At 42.5% G+C, this 23,317-nt stretch overlaps 1 protein-coding gene across 1 annotated transcript in view; it reads right to left on the minus strand.

The window, feature by feature from the left end:
* Nucleotides 1–6,514: 6,514 nt before the first annotated feature.
* Nucleotides 6,515–23,317, minus strand: part of EFCAB11 (EF-hand calcium binding domain 11) — a 197,344-nt gene continuing 180,541 nt past the window's right edge. Inside the window, exon 6 of the mRNA XM_003408816.4 lies at nucleotides 6,515–6,662. Coding sequence (XP_003408864.1) covers nucleotides 6,581–6,662 — 82 coding nt within the window. The 3' untranslated portion in view covers nucleotides 6,515–6,580. The remainder of the gene's footprint in view (nucleotides 6,663–23,317) is intronic.

Below are 23,317 nucleotides of genomic sequence, written 5' to 3' on the forward strand. Positions count from 1 at the left end.
TGCTACCTGTATTGCAAATACCAGCAGAGTCACCTGTGGTAGACAGGTTTCACCAGAGCTTCCAACCTTAGACATACTAGGAAGAAAGGCCTGGAGATCTACTTCTGATTAGCCAGTGAAAACCCTATGGATCACAACAAAATATTGACTAATATAGAGATGGAAGATAAGCTCCTAGGTTGGAAGGCACAACACAATAGCCCCAACTATGGACTCAAAGATACCAATGATTCTGAAGATGGTATAGGACTGGGCAATGTTATATATCAGGTTTCCATGAGTTGGAGCTGACTCAGTGGCAACTAACACCACCATGTATTAACCACTTGACCCAGGGTGGCCAATCAATCTGGATAACTCATTTTGGGTCAAAAATTGTGTGACTATAGACTATGAATCAATGTCATAAATGAGTTTCCCATTGGAGGCCACACAATGATATAAGAAAGAGATTTGTTTTCAGTCTGGTTTGAATCACCACTCTGACACTCTCCAAACACCCCATCACCTGACCTGAGCCAAGTTATTTAGATTTTCTGAGACTGTTTCCTCAAGTATAAAAAGGGTGATTAGTATAATTATTATCTCAATGAATTGTCAAAAATAAAACAAAATGTCTAGCATATTAGTCCTCCTTCCCCAACCCCAAGGTGACAATGGTGAGGGGAAAATATGTGTTAGGATGAAGGAGGCCTGGTTTTTAAAATTAATTATTATTTTATGGTGTATTTTGCTACTACCTCATCAGATACCAATTCCAACATTACTTATTACTTTTCTATTTTGTGCAAAGATCTAGCTGCCATTTCAGTATTTTTAGGCTAAGGGACTGTGTATGTATGAATGTGTATGGTTGTGGGGTGCACAGTAGTAGTAATAGTTGTGAGAGATGAAGCTGAACGTGGAAGTTGAAACCATACTAGAAAAGACATTGAATGGCATATTAGCATTTGTGTATTATCCAGTAGAAAAGGTGGCTAATGAAAGCTTTTGAGCAGAGATAAACATACTGATGTCTGTTTTGGGGAAAATAACTGATATACTAGACTAAATTTCTTGACAGCAGGGTCTGCTTCTTATCTGTACATCTTTTATGCATCTTTACATAAATGGATGTAAGAACACATGAATAGATGGAAAGATTGGAAGGGAAATGAGAATATGAACAGGGAGGTAAAGATGAAATGGAAATAATTTCATGGAAGCTTTTACAGAGATAGAGGCAAAAGGATTTAGTGATGGGTGGATGTCAGAGCTAAGGAAGATGGGGAGATTTGAAAAGAACTCTGAGGCATCTGGCTTTGATGACAGCTTGGGGTGGTGGCTGCCACGAACAGAATGGGAAAACAGTCTTGAAAAACTGGAAAAACAATGAGTTTGACTTTATTTCCTATGAGTTTGCACTGGGGTGGAGATGTCCAACAGGCAAATGAAAACATAGGTCAGGAGTTGGGCAGAGGTCAAGACTAACAATCAAGGTTTGTTTGTGGAGTCATACCCATAAAGGTGACAGCTAAAATCTTGGGAATTGGTAAAATCATCCCTGGAGAATGTGTTAAGAAGATTGGCTAATCAGAGGGCCTTGGAGAAGAGTAACATATATGGGATATTGTAGGAGAGCAAACAGGGGAAGACAGTGGGGGAAAAAAGACATAGAGGAAACATGAGACAGCAGTGTCATGGCAGCTGTTATGAATCTTCTTACCCCAAAAGATATGTTGAAGTCCTAAGCCCTATACTTGTGAATGTACTTTGGGGAGATGGAGTCTTTCTTTGATGGTATTATCAGTTGAGTCATACTGGAACAGAGTGGGTCCTAGTCCTGATCCCTTTTGAGTGGTGTCTTAGAAAAGGGAAGAACAGACACAGGGACACATACAAGGGGAAGACACCTTGGGAAGATACATATACTAGCAGCAAAGGAATGCTAGGATTGCCAAAAGTCTCTTGAAGCTAGGGCAGAGGCATGGAACAGTGCCTTTTCCAGGGCCTTCAAATGGAATTGACATGGCTGATACACTGATTTGGACTTTTTGCCTCCAGAACTGTGAGACAATAAATTTGTGTTTTAAGCCACCCACTTGTGGTATTTTGTTATGGCAGCCCTAGGAAACCAAGACAGAGGCTAAAAGTGAGAAGGACTTCAAAGGTGTGGCCAGTAGTAGATCCTGGTCACCTCTTGAGAGCGATTGCCTCAGGAGAATACTGAAGCTGGATTGCAGTGAGTGATCAAGTAGAGGCTGGGGTAACACAAAATGGCAACATGTTCCTCTTCCATCTTCAACTGCTTCTTCTTAGTCTCTTTTAAAGACTCTTATCTCTGCTGCCCCAGTAAATGTTGACGTTACCAAGAACTTTGTCCTTAGCCCTCTGCTTATAACAGGGATCTCTTGGTTTCAAATAACAGAAAACAAGTCCAGCTGGCTTAAGCAGAAAGATTTACTGGAACGATACAGGGTTACCTCACAGGACCCAAAGGGTTGTGACTGAACCTTACACACAAGGTTTAACCAGAAACCAAGCACCACTAGGGCTTCTTTGTCTTCTTTCTTGCTCCTCAATCAGTGTCTATTTTCTTTTCTCACTACAAACCAGCTGCCTCAGTTTTCTAGGCCGGGTGGTGGAAATCACGTCTGCCATTAGCCACTGAGTCATACAGACTTAAACAGTGGAGCACTGCTGTATCTCACTCGCTCTTACTCTTCATGTCTTTGAAGGAAGAGACTAAGTTGGTCAATTTGCATAGATACTCACCACCCTTGAGCCATTCAACAGAGGCCAGGAAAAAGAGATACAAGGTCACATTGCACCAACAACATCACGTGGATTGGGGCCGGCAATAGTGCGGTGAGAATTTGGACTGGGCCTAGAGGATGTGATGAGGGGAAGGTGACATGAGCAGCTTCTGATGTCCCTTCTTTGTTTTGGGTCTTTGCTCTGAGAGACTGGCTCCTTCTAAGCAACAAATTCTAGGGATGCTCTTTCCTCTTAGACTAGGTCCCAGCCATACTGTTTTTAAAGAAAGAAAATGGAAAGGGCTTCTCAGCTCTTGTCAACTTTCCCTCTCTGTGACTAGCCCCTAGTACACCTGGGTGAGTCCCCTGTGGCTGTGTCTATACCCTTTGGGTGGATCAGAGTTGATTGTTCCAGGGGGCCAACCAGAGCCTCTCTCTGGGATCTTTGAACTTGGAACTAGAGAGATCACAGGTCAATTCCTCTTTAGAATGGTGTGAGACCGTCAGTGACTATGGGCCTTCCCTCTATGGAACGAACAGGCAGAGAGAAGCACAGTCTGGAGGTGTTTGTGTTGCTGGTTCTATCCTGGACACCCAGGTGCCGCATTGCCCTCCCTGTCCGATACCATGAGCTAGCCCAGTATCTTCCAATAAATTCCCTTTCAACCTAAGCTAGTTTGGGTATGTTTCTGACACTGAGACCAAAAAACCCCTTGACTATTACAGGGTCAAGGGAGTTGTCCAAGAACTGTTCCCACCCTGGCCTCTTGCCTTCCACATCAGCTGTAGAAAGCGACCTCTCCCTCTCTTGTCTTGTCTCCAGGGAGAAATGAGGTCCACATAGTGACTGCAGTATGAGCTTTAGGTATTCTGGAAATTACTCAAATACTAGCACTCTCTTGATGTATTTAATTTTCATATTTTAATAATCTAAAATCTGTATCACTTGTGTTTTGAGATCAGGATCAATGACTCAATTATTAAATTTAAAATGAAATATCTGCTTAAAAAAAAACTCTATCCTAAGTCAGAACAGGCTTTTCCTCAGCTGGAACAACTTGTACAAAAACACACATGCTACTCAATGACACCATTGATCCCCTTTCTTGTTTGAAATATGATTTCATTTGTACTTTTCAGAGATTTTCAAAGTTTTCTTCATTTTAGGTAATGTTTAGTTTGTTAATTTATGAATAAGACTATTTTAAATAAACATCTCATTTTAGAACATTTTAGATTTACAGAAAAATTACAAGGCTAGTTCAGCGAATTCCCATATAATCCACACCCAGTTTCCCCTCTAACATTTTACATGAGTATGGTACATTTGTCATAATTAATGAACCAACAAAACCAAAAACCACGCCCGTTGCTGTTGAGTCGATTCTGGCTCATAATGAATCAATACTGATACAATATTTTTAATTAAAGCCCATGCTGATTAGTTTTTCCTTGATGTCTTTTTCCTGTCCCAGGATCCCATCCAGGGTACCACATAACGTTTAGTCGTCATGTCTCCTTGGGCTCCTATTGGCTGTGACAGGTTAAGACTTTATTTTTTATTAAATTTATCTGCTAATAATTTGTATTATAAGGATACTTGTGTAATGTTTATATTTTACAAATTTACATTCTTACTTAACATTAAAATGCTTCCACTTTACAATTCTGAATTGCATTAAATATTGTTTTACTAATGTTTTTAAGGTTATGAACTCTGAACACATAAAAATATTAGTATTAACGTCAGTATTTTGGAATTATGTAAAAGATATCCTGAAAGTCCCGTGTCACCATTTTTTGCTCCATGTCTTAGTTATCTAGCGCTGCTATAACAGAAATACCACAAGTGGACGGCTTTAACAAAGAGAAATTTATTTCCTCACAGTAAAGCAGGCTAAAAGTCCAAATTCAGGGCATCAGCTCTAAGGGAAGAGATTCTCTCTCTGTGGGCCTTCTCATCAGTGTTCCCCCAGACTAGGAGCTTCTTCACACAGGGACGCCAGGTCCAAAGGACGTGCCCTGCTCCCGGTGCTGCTTTCTTGGTGGTATGAAGTCCCCCTGTCTCTCTGCCTGCTTCTACCTTTTATATCTCAAGAGATTGCCTCCAGACACAATCCAGTCCTGTAAGTTGAGTCCTGCCTCACTAACACAACTGCAGCCCATCCTCCCTCATTAACATCATAGGGGCAGGATTTACAACATATAGGAAAATCACATAATACCGGGAATCCTGGCCCAGCCCAACTGATACACACATTTTTGGCGGGACATAATTCAATCCATGACACTCCGTATAGCAGTCACCATACCTCAGGGGTAGATGGGCAGAACCTGGAGAAACTGAACCCAGGACAGGTAAGGCTTCTGGCACTGGGCATCCCTGTCCAGAACCTAGGAGGGGGCAACAGAGGGCAGCTGGGCCGGAGTGCCCTCCTCAACCCAACCTGTGGTTAGTGGGAGGGCGTGGGGCGGGGGGGCGGAAGATTGTTTGAGGCAGGTCACCCAGTGTGGGCTAGATGCAGTTCCAGGAGCAGATGACTCCAGTGGTGGGGTGGCACTGGGAGGTGTGGAAGGCACTGGAACATTCAAACCAAGGGTGAACTCAAAGAGGTGAGAATCCAGTGGGAAGTTCCACTGTGGAAGCCATACTGGGGTGCCCAAGGTATCATGAGAACTTGTCTCAATATGTACCCCACAAACCACTTGAATTAGATTTCAGAGTTTGGGCCCAGGAATATGCTTCTCCAGCAACCACCCTGGCTGGTTCCAGTGCACATCAAAATCCAGGAAATCCCTGGCTGGAAGGATGGAGACCAAGTCCCAGGGGGGTCCAATAAGCTTATGAGAGGAAGGCCCTAGAAGCACAGCATTCTTTCCCAGGCACAACTACGCACCAAATCAGGGCAGCATCAGGGGGAGGTGGAGGAGGCTGAGGGAGTTTTGGCAGCAGAGGCCCTGAGGACCCTTTTAGGGCCCCACTGCCTGCTCCTGACGCAGATTTCCAGCTGGCACTCAGGCCACAAAGGAGGGGAGGGTACAGTGTGCAAAAGTCTGGGTGTGGTGTCTCCTGCAGGGTGGGATGCAGGCGAGTTCTCTCTGGGCCCCATCCAGCCCCCAGCATCCAGTATTGCCCTGAGGCTGAGGGTCTGCTTCCCTGCTCCAGGAACCCCAGACCCAAGCCATCCCAAAGGGTTCTAAGAATATGTCTTTTGCCACCAGCATCCTTACTGCATTCTCTGTTCTTCCTCTGGATAAGGCCGGAGAGGGTTTGCTTGTGTCTTATGCAGCCAGGGCTCTGGGGCCAATTTGCAAGGATGATTTCCACTCTGGGTACATTATTTTAGAGCAATGGTAAAATCAGCTGCCAGTCGAGTTGACTCTGACTCATGGCAACCCCATGTCTGTCAGAGTAGAACTGTGCTCCATAGGGTTTTCAATGGCTGTTTTTTTGGAAATGGATCACTGGGCCTTTCTTCTGAGGTACCTCTCAGCGGATTCAAACTTCCAATCGCTTAGCTGGCCCATTAACTGTTTGTACCCTCCTCCCCTAGGGGCTCCAGAGCAGTGCTATGTCTTTGTATTCCCAATGCCCTGCTCCTGGTAAAGAGGAAGGCAAGAGAACCGCCCCAGCGGCAGCCTGGCACAGCAGCCTACCTGTGAGGACCACCTCTAGTTGGTCCAGTTAATATAATAAGTATATCATCAGCGCGTGAGAACCACGAGTAAGCACTTCATCACAACTATGCAGCATTACAGCTTTCGTAGACTGGAGTCTCTTCGACATTTCAATCCACTACAATTTATTCATCTCCCCAGAACTTGCCACAAGTAATTCTCAATCGTTAGGCTTCATTTTGTCCATACTTCAGGGCATATTCGAAGTCTTTAAAGCTGACGTGACCATCTGAGTCTTGATCTACTTCCCTGGAAAATGAAACAGAACATCATTGACATGGCATTTTCGTGGCACCTGGGCATCAGGCACAGGAGAGTCTTTGTTTCTTTGCAGGCCTCTGAGAGATGCCTCTCCCACCTCAGAGAGCACGCTATTTGAATGCAGAGGGGACGCCTGCCATTTCTTCCCGTTTCATCTCTGAGGTGGGGAGGCAAGGGAAGAGTACTTATTAGAAGTGATAGAAATAAAAGAGTCAACTCATTGAAAGGAATGAGGCCAAATGCACAGGTTATGGAAGAAAAGAAGAGCTGACTTTTTCTAGTCATCCTACAAATTTGTTTCTGTGATACATCAATAAATATATATACGTCATAGATATGTGAGATTAAAACAAAAAAGCGGTAAGAAAAATAATTTGTCAATGAATAATGATTATACCAACAATTACCTTCCTACACAGCACCAGTACTGGCTGCTGCCAAGTTGGCTGACTCATGGTGACCCCATGTGTGTCAGAGTAGAACTGTGCTCCACAGCGTTTTCAATCAATGGCTGTTTTTTTCAGAAGTAGATCACCAGGCCTTTCTTCTGAGGCACCCTTGGGTGGACTTGAACCTCCAACCTTTTGGTTGGTAGCCAGGTGTGTTAATCATCTGCACCACTCAGGAACTTCTAACATCCTGCCTGGCATGCTATTACATTCCTTATCTCATTGAATCTTTGCACCACCACAGGGTTGGGCCCATTCTACTGATAAAGATGCAGAGCCTTAAAGGGGTAAAGCAGTTTTCTGAAGATCCCACTGCCAGTAAGTAGCAGAGCTGGAACTCACACCAAACCAAACAAACAAACAAAAAAACCCACTGTCATGGAGTCGATTTCGACTCATAGCGACCCTATATGACAGAGTAGAACTGCCCCATAGAGTTTCCAAGAAGTGCCTGCTAGATTCGAACTGCCGACCTCTTAGTTAGCAGCTGTAGCAAACCAGGATCATTAAATGGCAAAATCAGTGCTCTATACTCTGTTCCACATTGCCTTCCTAAATAAACAGGAGATTCCAGAGACAAGTGATTATACTGCAATTCTCACATGGCTACCTCTAGCTCCAGAAGTTTGCACTGGCTTCGTTCAGGCCTCGGAAGCTCTACTAAATCCTCACAAACACCTGATAAGCTCTCTTGACTCACAGGAAGAGTGAGGAAGATGTGAGCCTCTGGCTGGTCATATGAGGGTGTGGGCGGCCTTAGCTGGGCTGTCCCTGTGTGTGTCCCTAGAACTGCCCACACGGGGACACTGGACAGGGAACAAAGAAATGGCACCCACACCACACGCTTAAGGTATAAAAAATACATTTTTTTTTTATACCCCATGTCAAAAGGACAGAACTGCAGCGTCAGCAACCCTTTCCAGCTGTTTCCAGGAAAAGTAATATTCACTCGAAATTGTTTTTGGAAGAATAACTGATGAGCCGTGGTCACCGTTTCTCTTTGCGGGGCCACTAACACAATGCATTACGTGCCTTATCTGTAGCTTCTGTGGTTGATACCAATTCTATTTTGTGGAAACAACAAATGGTAACAGCCATGACGTAGGGCTTTTTAAAGCCAAGACCGGCCCGAGTAACAGAGCCACTAATCACTGTAATAGTTTTAAAGCAGGCTTTTAAAATATTGAATTCTAAAATAAACTTTCTGAATATTTCATGCCAAAGTCTCTGAAGTCTCTAATGGTTCTGGATAGAGTGATGATAATTTTTCATTCTTTTGAAGTAGAGAAAATCCCTACTTCTCTGCCCCAGGGCAAACCACGTTGCAGTGTGTTAGTGTAAAACGATGTGGACTGCAGAGGCTATTACTCTTGTTACTTCTTTTGGTAAAACATACGTGACGATGTCAGCCTATACAGGACCGACCAAGAGCGTGACTAACGTCAGATCTCTTCTAAGGGATCAGAGGTAATCAGTATTGCATATGACTGACAACAGACTATAAATCACGTCTATGAAGTTAGATAATTGAGGATTCTTAATATGGCCTATTTTTTCCCCAAGGAACTGGATTCGATAAATGGCCTTTTCCCCCTTCCACTCTGAACTTGGGGTGGTTGAACTATATAAATCTCAGAGGGTGAGTTAAGCGTATAACCTAAAAAAGTAACGTTTAGAATATACTGCTTCTGATAATATTTTCTGGGAACCCTGGTGGCATAATTGTTAAGAGCTACAGCTGCTAACCAAAAGGTCGGCAGTTTGAATCCACCAGGCGCTCCTTGGAAATCCTATGGGGCAGCTCTACTCTGTCCTATAGGCTCGCTATGAGTTGGAATCAACTTGATGGCAACGGGCTTGGTTTTGGTTTTTATTCACTTATTGAGATGCCAAATGCTTGGTTTTCTCAGTAAATAGCTGTTGTAACTGCATTAACTTTTTTTTCCTGCTGTCTTTGCCAAAGCTTCCTGTCATAAAATGGGTACCATATAACCAAGAAGTGTTATATGGAAAGGGTATTCACAATGTTCGGAGTGGCATTTATTTATGCAATGAATGCAGTGGTATCATGTCCATATTTAGAATGAGACAAGGTTAAATATTTTGTCTTCTGATGTTTCCTCCTCATCATATATCTTGGATCATATCTGGTCATCTCAAGGAGAATGAAGAAGAAATTCAAGTTTCTGAGCTATAATTTTAAAAAGCTGACGTATACTATCTTTCATGGCAGAAAGAATTATTCTGAGGGAGGATGGTTTCACAGCACCTACAGTTGAATCACTGCGTGACAGAAGAACAGATGTGCCTGGTGGGTAAAATGAGTGGTGTGCTAAGAGACAAAAAAAAAAAAAGGCTCCAGGTAAAAAGTTTCATTGTTTCTGTTTACAGAATTTAACCCCAATAAAAGTTTACTCTGGTTCCAAAGCTACAGGGTGCTGTTTCGGTCTCACTAGAGTACATTCAGCACTGTAATATCCCCCGGCCCTCACCCCGACTGGAAAGTAAACTCTAGGGGAGCAAGTACTTTGTCACGTTTTCTACTGTGTTCCCAGCTCCTAGCATGTATCAGGCAATGAATGTTTGTCGAACGAATGAATATATGCAGAACAAATGAATCTGGGGAAATAGTTCATAACATTATGAAATGCCGACTGCTTCCAGGGAGGTCCTGGAAAGAAGGAGACTGTATCATCACCGCCTTAAAAACTAAAACAAACTAACAGCTAAAGCAGTTGCCACGGAGTCAACTCCAACTCATGGTGACCCCTTGTGTGTCAGAACAGAACTGTGCTTCATAGGGGTTTCAATGCCTGATTTTTTGAAAGTAGGTCACCAAGCCTTTCTTCTGAAGCAACTCTGGGTGGGCTCGAACCTCCAACCTTCTGCTTAGCAGCCGAGTGTGTTAACCATTTGTACCACCCAAGACTAGTCAGAGAAATAAGACACACTGAAGAAGCCAGATAAGAACCATTACTCAGGAGTCGATAAGGAAATCAGTAATGGGCTTTCTGGCCAACCACATTCAGTATACGCAGACCAGGCACAAGAGAGATCAAACAAGAGATGAACTTCGTAAAATGAGGCTGCAGAAGTGAATCAATGGATAGAAGGAACCTGAGGAATGCCAGACTGCAAGGTTTAGAGCCAAAAAGCAGGAAACTGGGAACCAACACAGATCACTAGACACATCTGGGACTAAACTGCTCTATAGCTGAAGCCCAGTCACTGCAATCCAGTCAACTATCTGCTCTTTTCTCAGACATGGATGTAGATGTAGAGATAGACACAGGCTTATGTTTCAGAACTGGCTTTTCAAAGACATTAGCAAAGATTATACAGATGTAAGAGAAGGAAATCAGTTGCTATTAACAACATAACTGCTTTCTAGAAATGCATGTCCAGTTAAATTAAAGGCTTTTCTCTGTGCTTTGGAGAGGCAAAAGGGAGGTCTGGAATTGATTTTGTGAGTTGAGACTCAAGAGAGCTGAACTGCTCTCATAACTTCTATGAAGAATCCAGGCCATCTGGGAGGAAGGAGATGACAAGCAAGATAACAGAGGGTGGAGGAAGACGGGCTACAGAGAAGAGAGAGGCTGGGGCACCAGAGGAGGAGAATCGGCCTATGAAAAAGTCCCCAGCGATCAAATGCCCTTCTAACAACTGCTATTTGTATTGGGCAAATCTGCCGCAAAAAAAAAAAAAAAAATTTTTTTTTTTTAAAGACCTTTTTAAAGTGTTGAAAAGCAAAGATGTCACTTAGAGGACTAAGGTGCACCAGACCCAAGCTACGATATTTTCAATTGTCTCATATGCATGTGAAAGCTGGACAATGAATAAGGAAGATCGAAGAAGAACTGATGTCTTTAACTACGGTGATGGGGAAGAATACTGAATATCCATGGACTGCCAGAAGAACCAACAAGTCTGTCTTGGAAGAAGTACAGCCAGCATGCTCCTCAGAAGCAAGGATGGCAAGACTTCATCTCACACACTTTGGACATGTTATCAGGAGGGACCAGTCCCTGGGGAAGGGCATCGTGCTTCATAAAGTAGAGAGTCAGCAAGAAAAGAGAAAGACCGTCCGTGAGATGGACTGACACAGTGGCTACAATAATGGGCCCAAACATAGCAACAATTATGAGGCTGGTGCAGGACTGGACAGTGTTTCATTCTGTTGTACGCAGCATCAGTATGAGTCAGAACTGACTCGACAGCACTGAGCAACAACACGAGTCCCAGGGTTAGATGCTGAACTACTAACGAAAAGGTGGGCAGAGGTGCCTCAAAAGAAAGGCCTGGTTGTCTGCTTCCACAAAGGTCACAGTCTTGAAAATCCTACAGAGCACAATTCAACTCTGCAACACATGGGGTTGCCATGACTTGCAATTAACTTGACAGCAACTGTTTTTTGTGTATGTATTTACAATATGCTTCAAAGTTGTTTGTACCGCTTGTTATAACATCTTCCCTACCTTCCCTCAGGGGTGCAACAGGTGACGCTATATGGGGTGATGGTATATTTGGGGTGTTTGTGTTGAGTTAGGGACTGAAAATTGAGTTAGGAGATCAGGCCCATCTTAGCTGGTGCACTGAAGAGCAAGGAAAGCAAGTGGGGAATGGGAAAATAATCTGCCAACTGAATTAATTCAGAGAAATTAATTCAGAGCCTGAGATGGCCATGAAGCCATAAGCCTTCCAATAATGTGCCAAAATCTTGGGAAGGGCTTTATAATTCCACAGGGTGTAGAATGAGGGGTCCAGCCAATAGTATCTGGATTTCACAGTACAGGAAGACCTAGGCTGACACTGGGACGCGTTAAGAATTGCAGCCAGCCCTCGACCTAGTCCAGTCAGCTGAATTCCAATGGTTTTCATATCTATTAAAATACAAACATTTTCTCATTCATCTTATTAAAAATTCGTTATAATTACTCTCATTAGCATGAATGCAGCGTTGTTCTCTTTTATGTCTTTATTTGTTAAGGAAAAAAACCTCTCTCCTTTTTGTGATGCTGTGTGAACTCCGCCAGCCCAGAGTAGATGTGCTCCCGAGACCCACAGGTTAAGTGGTCTTGACCCTTCAGGAGCCAGGGTTTCACTCTGGGAATCTTTTATTAAGTCAGGCCATATTGTTGCCCTAGTGCATTCTGAAGGACAACATGTTTTTGTTTTTGCAGTTAAAAAAATATGTTAAGTAGTGACTTTATAGCAAGTAAATGCTTCTTGTATGAAAATATTTACATCATAACAACTTCTTGGAATGTCTTGAAAGTAGTTATTTCTTGGGGAACAGTTTTTTTTTTTTTTTGTAAAAAAATTATTTTTTGGAGAACAATTATTTGTTGTAATGTAATTCTTTTGAGAGTACCCCATTGCCAGGTGTACAAAGACAGATTTCAGACTGGAGCAGTTGCTTATGATCAAGTTCTTAAAAAAAAAAAGAAACAAAGAAGGATGGCATAATAAATTTCATTACATTAAAACAATGGGATGTTCTTTAACTATAACAATGACATAATGACAATAAAAATGACATTTTTAAGTGAAAACAAGAACACAAACTGGTATATACTGGTATATACTGCCTAACTGCAAGCATCTGTATTCATTTGGGTCGAAGTTGAAGGATATGTGCTAAATAGGAACTTGTTTTATGAAGACGGGAGGGTTATGGGTAATATTGTCTTAAAATATGCTTTCATATTATTGACGTCATTTTCAACTGAAGGAACATTTTCTTTCTTTCCAGTCTGTATATTCAAAACAAATGGCCTCATTTCACCGTGAACAGATCTTCGATACCTGCAGCACAGTGTCTGAACCTCAGCACCACTGACATTTTAGACCAGATAGTCAACTCTCATGGAGGGTTCCCTGTATACCGTAGGTTGCTTAGCAGCATCCCTGACCTCTACCCTCTAGATACCAGGAACACCATCCCCAAGTTGTGACAACCACAAAGTCCTCAGAAATTATCAAATTCCCCCTGTTGTTGTTAGATGCCCCGAGTTGGTTCTGACTCACAGTGACCCTGTTACAACAGAATGAAGCACTGTCCGGTCCTGTGCCCCCCTCACAATCATTGCTGTGTTTGAGTCCACTATTGTGGCCACTGTGTCAATCCATCTTGTTGAGGGTCTTCCTCTTTTTTGCTGACCGTCTACTCTATCGTCTCTAGCTGAGAACCACTGACCCAGAGGAACCAAAATTTGAGGCAATTCTTTGGAACATTCCAGCTAAAGCTACACTTACTAAAATAATCCCTTTAAGGATAAAAAAATAAATTTTTTTTAACAAACTATTTCAGGATCAGCCGAGGCATACATGTTTCTTGGATGGATTATGCAGATAATTGCCTCAACACTCTGTCTTGCCAACATCAAGGTAGTGAATTGAGCCCAGAGTAGACTACACTCGGGAGCCAAGCCCTTGGTGGTGATAACAGTGCAGGTGACAGACATATCTGTGTTCCCAACAAATACAATGACAGACAATCATTATTTTGAGTCACCGTGAGAGTCACCCGGGGCTTTGAAAATTGATGCTGTATTTGAGTCACCTGAAACATGAACGAAAAATTTAATGTGGAGGCACAGATTTAAAGGAGAAAAGTTTTCTTAGTGGAATTTTTGGGGTGGGGGAAAGGGAGAGAGACACTCTTTGATTCTTCATAGAATAAACTAAAGTCAAAACTGCCATTACATTAGGGATGGAGCTGTCATACTGACTGAAGAGTGAGGGTAAAAATTACCCTCCAAGCAAGGAGTCCCTGCTGGGGATGAGAAGACCCGCCAGCTGAAGAAGTAATGATGACAGCTTCTCCCGCAAGCAGCCTTCCCTTCTGAGGAGCCGCCGGGTCTTTGCACTGGTGTGCTTGCCTCTTTGTTGACAAGAGTCCTGCAGAGCTTTACAGTGATTCAGTTGGTAATGTGTTTATTAATTTTACCTTTGTAAAGACATATGTTTAGAAAAGCCATTTGGATACTGAGATACTGAGGAAAGATAAAAGAGGTATGCCTCTTCTTTTGTAGGCTCCCAGGTGACTTGGGCGGAAGCGTTCCCTGTGGAGTGTAATGGACACCCTTTGGGCCCTGCCTCACACACACTCACTTGTCTTTTTCTCCGGCCACTGTTGACAGTGTTTTGCCCCAGCAGCAATCTGCACTATGTATCTTTTGCTTTCTGCCTGGGACTGCTCGGACACCCGGGTGTGGCACTCACACATACACCATCCTGAAATACAAAGTGTGAAGGGGTTAACACCCATGGGACAACCCTTGGCCAATGAGGTAGCAGGATTCAGTGGATAATGCTTTCCCTTTCAGCCTGTCAGGCAGACAAGTCTGAGGTCATTCCATCAGCTTGTGGAGGCTCTGGTGGGATAGAACCCTAGTTGCTCATAGCAGTGACAAGCTTGATTAAAGAACCTTTGTGTTGGCTTTCCCTTATTCTCTGTTTCATTTTCCCTCATCCCTCACTCCTGCTCACTGTGATTGTTTCCCAGAAAAACTACCTGCATGCAAACCCTCATCTCAGCTCTGCTTTCAAGAAGAAACCAGGCTCAGACACAGTGGAAAGTTTATTTTGAGAGACGATGCCCTCTTGGACCATTTAAATTTGCTGGCCGCAATAACATGTCATATCAGATTCTCATTGAGGTAAAATGGGTCTTACAATTTGAAATAGATCAGAGTGTTCTTCTATTTGGAAAATGATTTTTAGCGCAAATTAAATATTGCCTTTAAGAAGAGCTCTGAAGATTGAAGTTTTAGGCAATTGAAATGTCAGTTAAGCAGAAAAAGATAGGAGCCATCTTCTTTACTGTCTAATATACATGTGTCTTATTTAATAATATTAATCTGTCAACAAGAAACAGTATTGTTAGACTTTAAGTGTTCCTTCAGGATAAACCAAAAAACCAAACCTATTGCTTCTGAGTCGATTCCAACTCATAGCAACGCTATAGGACAGAGTAGAACTGCCCCATAGGGTTTCCAAGGATGTAAATATTTACAGAAGCAGACTGCCACATCTTTCTCCCCTGGGTTGGATGGTGGGTTTGAACACCAGCCTTTTAGTTAACAGCCAAGTGCTTAACCACTGTGCTACCAGGGCTCCTCTCCTTCAGGATAAGGACAGTGTATTCTTTTTTTTTTTTTAATTGAACTTTAAAAAAAAAAAAAATTTTTTTTTTTTAGGTGAAGGTGTACAGAATAAACTAGTTTCTCATCAGTTAGTACACACGTTGTACAACACTGGTTAACAATTCCACATTAACACTTTCCCTTCTCAACCCTGGGTTCTCTATTACCAGCTGTCCTGTTCCCTCCTACCTTCCAGTCCCTGCCCCAGGGCTGATGTGCCCCTTTAGTCTTGTTTTGTTCCATGGGCCTGTTCAATTTTTGGCTGAAGGGTAAATCTCAGGAGTGGCCTTATTACTGAGTTGAAAGGGTGTCTGGGGACCATACTCTCAGGGTTTCTCCAGTCTCTGTCAGGCCAGCAAGTGTGGTCTTTCTTTTTGTGTTTGAATTTTGTTCTGTATTTTTCTCCAGCTTTGCCTGGTACTGTCTATTGTGATCCCTGTCACAGCAGTCAGTGGTGGTAGCTGGGCACCATCTCGTTGTACTGGACTCAGTCTGGTGGAGGCTGTGGTAGATGAGGTCCATTAGTCCTTTAATCTTCCCCTTGTGTCTTTAGTTTTCTTCATTTTTCCTTGCTCCGAAGGGGTGAGACCAGTGGAGTATCTTAGATGGCCTCTCAGAGGCTTTTAAGACCCCAGACGCTACTCATCAAAGTAGAAGGTAGAACATTTTCTTTATAAACTCTGTTATGCCAATTAAGCTAGATATTCCCTGAGACCATGGTCCCCAAAGCCCTCAGTCCAGCAATTTGGTCCCTCAGGGAGTTTGGATGTGTCTGTGGAGCTACCATGGCCTTGCCTTGTACAGGTTGTGCGGGCTTCCCCAGTAAAGGACAGTGTATTCTTAAATATAAGAAAGTCCTGCCTTCTGGATGGAGAGGCACAGCTATGGACTGGCCATGAGTAAGTGGTGGACCCGGACATATAGGGTTAACTGTGAATGACAACAAGATGGCCAGACCAGGCCAAGGATACAGAATAACACAAGCCAGGAAAAACTTGGGCCTTATTAGCACCAGGTTCAGCCTTCTAGACTAAAGACACAGTGGACATTGTTGGTTACTTCCCTAGCATCCATCCTACTCCTCTGTGCTATGCAGCAGCTGTGGCATTAGGGGGGACTGAGCACTCCCCAAGGTCCAGAAGTGGGATCTGAATGACCTAGCCAATCATCGTAATCCCACTCTCCTTATACTGTGACTGCCTCAAGAACTGATTGGCTGAAGTCGATTAGTGCATGGCATTCTTCCCCTTTGAATTATGGTGTTGGTGAGGAATATTGAATATACCGTGGACTGCCAGAAGAATGAACAAATCTCTCCTGGAAGAACAGCCAGAATGCTCCTAAGAAGCAAAGATGGCAAAATTTCTTCTTGCTTACTTTGGGCATGTTATCAGGAGGGACCAGTCCCTGCAGAAGGACATCATGCTGGTAAAGTAGAGGGTCAGTGAAAAAGAGGAAGACCCTCAATGAGATGGATTGAAACAGTGTCTGCCACAATGGGCTCGAGCATAACAACAATTGTAAAAATGGAGCAGGACTGGGCAGTGTTGCATTCTATTGTACATAGGGTCGCTATGAGTCGGAACTGGCTGGATGGCACCTATCAAAAACAACAATATTCCTCCCCTGTCAACCACTGACTGGTAAAGACTTGGTCCACCCATAATGGAGTCTAGGAATTTTGTTTGCAAGATGAGAAAAGAGACGCTTTTTTGCGGGGGGATGCAGAGGTGAGGTTTGGTACTGCAACAGTCCCTTTCCTACCATGAGGGCACAGTCTCTACAGTATGTGATCCAATGGTGCTTTGAGTCAATAATTCATGCATGTGTTTTTAAATATCAACTATCAGCCTGAGAATGGAGCTATATACAGTGAAGAGATGTGTGAGAAGAACAGCAAAGTGAGCTAGAGCCCTGATCTAACCATGCCTGAAGTCTATCCTACGTGAAAACTTAGCCACCTCACCCAATAAATTCCCTTTGTTGTCTAAGGCAGTATGAAATGGCTTTACAGCTACTTGCAAATGAAAGTGTCCTGTTATACCAGTACCCTGTTTGAAATCTTTTTAACCTGCAGTGTCTGGAACTTGGCAGGCATATGGTAGACACTCAATAAATAAAATATTTTTTAAATGATTATGCCAGTTTGAAAGAAACCTTAAATAATTTAGATTTACCCTTAGGTGCTATCTTAAGATTCTAGATTTTTCTCCATAGTTCTGCATTCTAAAGAAGTAACTTTCTTGCTGGATACCCCCAAAAATTGCTGTTTATGGTGCCTTAATTGTGATTCTTAATGTGCTGGAGAGGCTATTGATGGAAGCAATGTGGTTTGTCTTCCCTAAAGAGTGACAGGATAAATCCTCCAGTCCAAGAAAAAAAGAAAAATGGATGTGAAATGCAGTCACAGCTGGCAAAAGTGATTAACCATAAATAATGACTCATTTTTTCCTATTTACTAGGTTTTAAAAATGAGGAATCTTATTTAAAGCTACAAATATTTTAAAAGGAGGAAAGAATGTGATTTCAGCATGCCTGATCATTGACTCCTTGTGGTCATGTGGATAAATGGAATCAACTTATAGCTCAGAGTCTCATTTCTGGTAAATAGTTTCATATTTGTTCTCTATCAAGTGTTTTAGCAGAACTGCTTAGTAAGTAGTGACATGATCTTGCTTCTCAGTTTTGTTCTGTGGAAGAGAAATTGTGATGTAAAAAAAAAAAGCAAGAATCATACAGCTTTAAGGATAAAAAACAGAAGACAAACTGAGCATCTTTGGAATAATCATAAACATTTGTTTCCTGTACTTCTGGGTCACTAGGTCTCTTATTCTTCCCCCATGCTTTAAGGATAAAGAACAAAAGTCAAAGTGGCCATCTTTGGAGTAATTGTAAACAATCTGTTTCCTGTACTTTTGGGTCACTGGGTCTCCTATTTTTCCACCACGCTATATCTGTGTAACCATTATAGGCCTACTCGGAATACAGCAAGGAGGCTGTGTGACCTTGGGAAAGTCTCTTAGCTGCTGTGAGTCTCAAGCTCCTCACAAGTCAAGTTGAATGGTTGGATCACATGACTGCTAAGACTGGCTTCAGCTCTAAATTTTGATGAATCTACGGTGGATCTCCACCACCCGTCTGTCAGTTTGTCACACTGTGGTGGCTTGTGCATTGCTATGATGTTGGAAGCTATGCCACCAGTATTTAAAAAACCAGCGGGGTCACCCACACTGGACAGGTTTCAGCAGGGTTTCCAGACTAAGACAGACTAGGAAGGAAGGCCTGGTGATCTACTTCCAAATATTTGCCAATGAAAACCTTATGGATCACAGCAGAATATTGTTTGATACAGACATGTTATCAGGAAAGACCAATCACTAGAAAGGACATCATGCTTGGTAAAGTAGAGGGCCAATGAAAACAAGGGAAACCCTCAATGAGATGGATTGACACAATAACTGCGACAATGGACTCAAACATACCAATGGTCATGAAGATGGTATAGGACCAGGCAATGTTTTGTTCTGTTATATGTAAGGTCACCATGGGTCGGAGCCACCGCGAAGGCAACTAACAACAACATGGATCTTCATTGTCCAACTCATGTCTTTGTATACTGAATATTTAAAAATGCAATTCACCTCCCATTAGCCATTCTTATCCTTCAGAAAGCAGTTTGAGTCTTTAATCCAGAGGACTTTTGTAAAGAGCCATAAACATATATAAATGTAAAAAAAGATCCTGCCTTCAACAGTGTGAAATACAAATGGAGATAAAGCCATTTCTATTTCAAATACATAATCACTTCAGCTGAGATATCTAGTATCATCTTGAACTTGATAATGAGATAAAAGAAATGGGACAGAGATGGCAATCATTTAATCTCTTAAGAACAGCTATTCTGAAGAGCTTTTCACTCTATGCTCAATAGATTTCTAGCAGGTTATGATCCGGCTAGAAAGAAAGCACAATGATGAGGAAAATTATGTTTTCAATAACACATGCTTTTACCGTACAAGTCCTTCCACAAAGGAGGCAATAAAATGAACTCTGACCACTTTAACAGATGCCGTAATGGCCCAGTGCGCAGATGCAGCCTCTCTGAACACAAGTTCATTTCCTTGACTGAAGGTTTAGGAATGAGCTGAACTTTCAAGTGTAATGTCGGAAAGGTCACACACTTCCAGGCAAGAACGCCGAGTATTAGTGAGTTCAGAGGCTTGGAGAGATGGGCTAACAGAATGAGGCTTAATGAGCTTCATTTTGCTAATGCAACAAATAGAGTTGAAGCTGCCACGTGAACGATAAACATCAGGCCATTGTTAAATGCCCTGCAAATCACCGTTAGCCCGCTTGGTCGGAAGCTTCATTTTCAAAAAGCATGCTTCCTAGGATTCAGAAGACACCAATTGTTAAATTGTGCTTATTTTCTCCAACAGTGTAATGTTTCCAGGTAAAATATATTTTTAATGGTCTATGACAGGGGTATTTTAGAGTGTTTTTGTTTGCTTGCTTGTTCATTTTTCAGGAAACTTCATACATTGATTCTGTAATTTATCTGGAAAAATATGAGGCAGAGCCAAGATGGCGGAATAGACAGCCGCTTCGGGCGAGCCCTGTTTACAAGACTGGAAAAAACAAGTGAAAGGAGTATATTTATGACAAGCTGGAAACCCTGGTGGCGTAGTGATTGAGTGCTATGCCTGCTAACCAAAGGGTCTGCAGTTCGAATCCACCAGGTGCTCCTTGGAAACTCTGTAGGGCAGTTCTACTCTGTCCTCTAGGGTCGCTATGAGTCGGAATCGACTCGAGGGCACTGGGTTTGGTTTTTTTGGTTTAGGAGCCCTGAGCATCAAAGGCAAGCTTAGACAACGAACTGAGGGGCAGGGGAAGGAAGAGACCGTTCAGAAGTGGAGAGGAGTTACCGGACCTGAATTGCGGGGAGCCCTCAGGCACCATTCCCCGAGCGGCGGCGGGCTGGTCCTAGCCTTCGGCCGCAGTTTCCTCAGGGAGAAGCAGCAGCCACACAGCCCACTCACACCTCTGGAACCTGAGCAGAAGGGCGCTCCCGGCACAAGCTAAATACTTGCGGATATTTTACTGCGCTCCCCCCACACCCGCAAACCAGCTTCCGCGGCTGAATTCCCGGGGCCTGGGATAGGCACTGTAGAGCACCGAGAGCCACCCTCCCGGCCTTGGGGAAGGAAAAAATTTGCAACTGGGGGTAAAGATAATTTGCTAACTCCATTAACTGGGGGAGCTCTGGACACAAGCGGCTCCTGTCCAGGCAAAAACAGTCCATGGATTTTGAGCACCTTTCCCCTCTGCATGGACCTGTGTGCACCTATTTTAGGAGAATAAGCCCTTGTTGGTAGACTCCAACTGTTTCAGCTGTGTGGTGAAGAGGTGGGTGTTTAATGTTTGACATTGCTTTGCCTATCGAACAAGGTCCCCACCTACCCACATCAGGGACCTGAGGACTGGTAGCTCCACTCAGGTCACCCAGCCACTCACCACAGGGGTGCAAAGATAACTGGTAGCTCCCAGTCCTTACAATCAAAAACATTGGGTGCCTATGGTCTGTCTGAGGAGCCCACCTACCTGCACGCTGTAGGTAACAGGGATGTGCTTTCCTCAGACACTCTCGGGGGTCAGTTCTCAGCCCCCTGCCTTGTTCAGAACGTGACCCCCTGCTGCAATCAGATACTGGTACATACACCAATTACCCCTGCCCCTCTAAGACTGTAGGACAAAGCCTCTACTACACACTTGATGATCAGCTACCTGGACACCTGAGCTGAATTCAAACAAGAAAACTGAATGGACTCCTAGACTGATATACCCGATAACAGCTCTAGCCATCTGGGGACAGGAGGACAGAGCTCCAAAGGTGAAAACAATCAAGCTAGCTCACTCAAGCAACCCATTTGGGCATATCAAAACAAAACAAAGCAAGAAGCTACGACACAGTAAGCAAGCATGAACTAATACAATAACTTATAGATGGCTCGGAGACAACAGTCAATATCAAGTCACATAAAGAAACAGGCCATGATCACCTCAACAGGCTCTCAAAACAAAGAATCCAGGGATCTTCTAGATGACAGTGCATTCCTGGAATTACCAGAGGCAGAATACAAAAGTTTAATATACAGGACCCTTCAAGACATCAGGAAAGAAATGAGGCAATACACAGAACAAGCCTAGAAAGATACAGAACATTTTTGAAAAATGATATATAAAAAAAGCAAAGCCTCAGAAAGTAAAACAATGTGATTATAACCCAGGAATCAATGAATGTGAAGAATGTCCAGAAATATGTCCATATAAGGAATTTAGCATAGGTCAAAAAAGGCATTTCAGATTGGTGGGGGCAAAATAGTTTTGTCAGTAAAATGGCTATCCATTTTGGGATGGGGCGAGTTGATTCCATGAGATGCTGCTATGTGCTCAACAAAACTCACTTCCTTCTGTTCTAGGAACACAGCCAGACTACATTTCCCAGCCTCTCTTGCAATGAGATGTGCCTGGGAGTGCTGGTAACGGAATGTGGGTCCACATGTGCTCCATTTCCAGGCTTAGCCCACAAAAACTTCCTAAGTGAAAATTTCCCCCTCTCCTCCCCTATCTACATGCCAGATGCAAAATGACTCCGGGGCCCTAAGGGATGGTAGAGACCTTAGTTGACCACATGGAAGACCAGGAATAACTTATCTTGAACTTTGAGGACAAAATAAACTTTTATGTAGTAAGCCACTGAGGTCTTGAGATGTACTTGTTATAGAAGCTAGTGTCAGTTATTCCAACAAAGATCCTTCATCACATCATAACAGAATTAATGTCAGATGGATTAAAATTATACACGTAAATAGTAAAATCATAAGAGTAGAAGAAAATATTTGTAATCTATTTATGTCAGTAAAAAAAAAATATCACTAATTATAAAAAGCTCTTAAAAAGCCAATACTTTATGGGGTAAAGGAAGGACATTAGCATCCCATGAAAGAGTTACAATCACATATTGTTTGTTCTCTTATGATAAAATAGTGCATATTAAAATGAGATATGATTTTCATTTAGATCGACAAATTAAAAAACTGAAAATACTGAGTATTGGCGAGGTTGTAGGAAAATGAGCACTTTCATATATTGTTGGTTAGGCTATGAGCTGTTACAAACTTTGTGTAGAACAATTTGCTGGTATGTGTCAAAATTAGGTAACAAGTACATCCTTTGACTGAGTAATTTCATCTTATCTAAAGAATAACTGGTGATATATAGTGTGTGCATGCACACGCACACACACACACACAAAAACACATAAAGCTACTCAGACAGAGGAGCCAGTAAAAACAAATCACCCCCCCTCAAGAAACCCGGCAAACAAAAAAAGAAACCTGCCCAAGATTTCATTTTCCCCTCTTCATTGACAGTGTTTCTCTTAAGACCTTTGTATAAATGGGTGAATTTTAATTTTCCTCTGTCATATTTCAGAGTCACAGATTATATCTATTCATTCATTGAGCAAATACTTACCTGAATACTGTTGGGAGGACTGAGATGTTTGAAGTTTCTGGGTTACAAGTAGTATGTTTACATATGTGTGCGTACACATATACATAGATACAAATACATACAAATACGCACACACATACATTATATGGGGGTCAATAAGGTTTGTTAAAAGTTAGCTGAAAAACTGGACCTCTTGACAGTAATTCTAGTAAGGCTCAAAGCTTCTTGACAGCGAGTGCAGAGGTGATCAATAAACATCAGCGCCTACTATTACCATTACGATGAGTACTCTATGGCTACTAGTTTTGACAGAAAAACAACAATCCTGAACAGTAATTTAGTGGTTTGTACTTTCTCACTTGATCTGAAGATTTGGGTATTTTTTTGCCAGTTTTGATGTTTCTATATATAGTCTTAGGTTTTAACTGTTTTTTTTTTTTATACTTTTGATTCTGTTTGTATAGTTCAAAATTTTTATGTGTTCACTGATCAATAAAGAGAGAATTCTTGCTCCTCTGTAACCATTCTATCT

Source organism: Loxodonta africana, chromosome 10 (genome assembly GCF_030014295.1).
Source record: "Loxodonta africana isolate mLoxAfr1 chromosome 10, mLoxAfr1.hap2, whole genome shotgun sequence".
Lineage (NCBI taxonomy): Eukaryota > Metazoa > Chordata > Mammalia > Proboscidea > Elephantidae > Loxodonta > Loxodonta africana.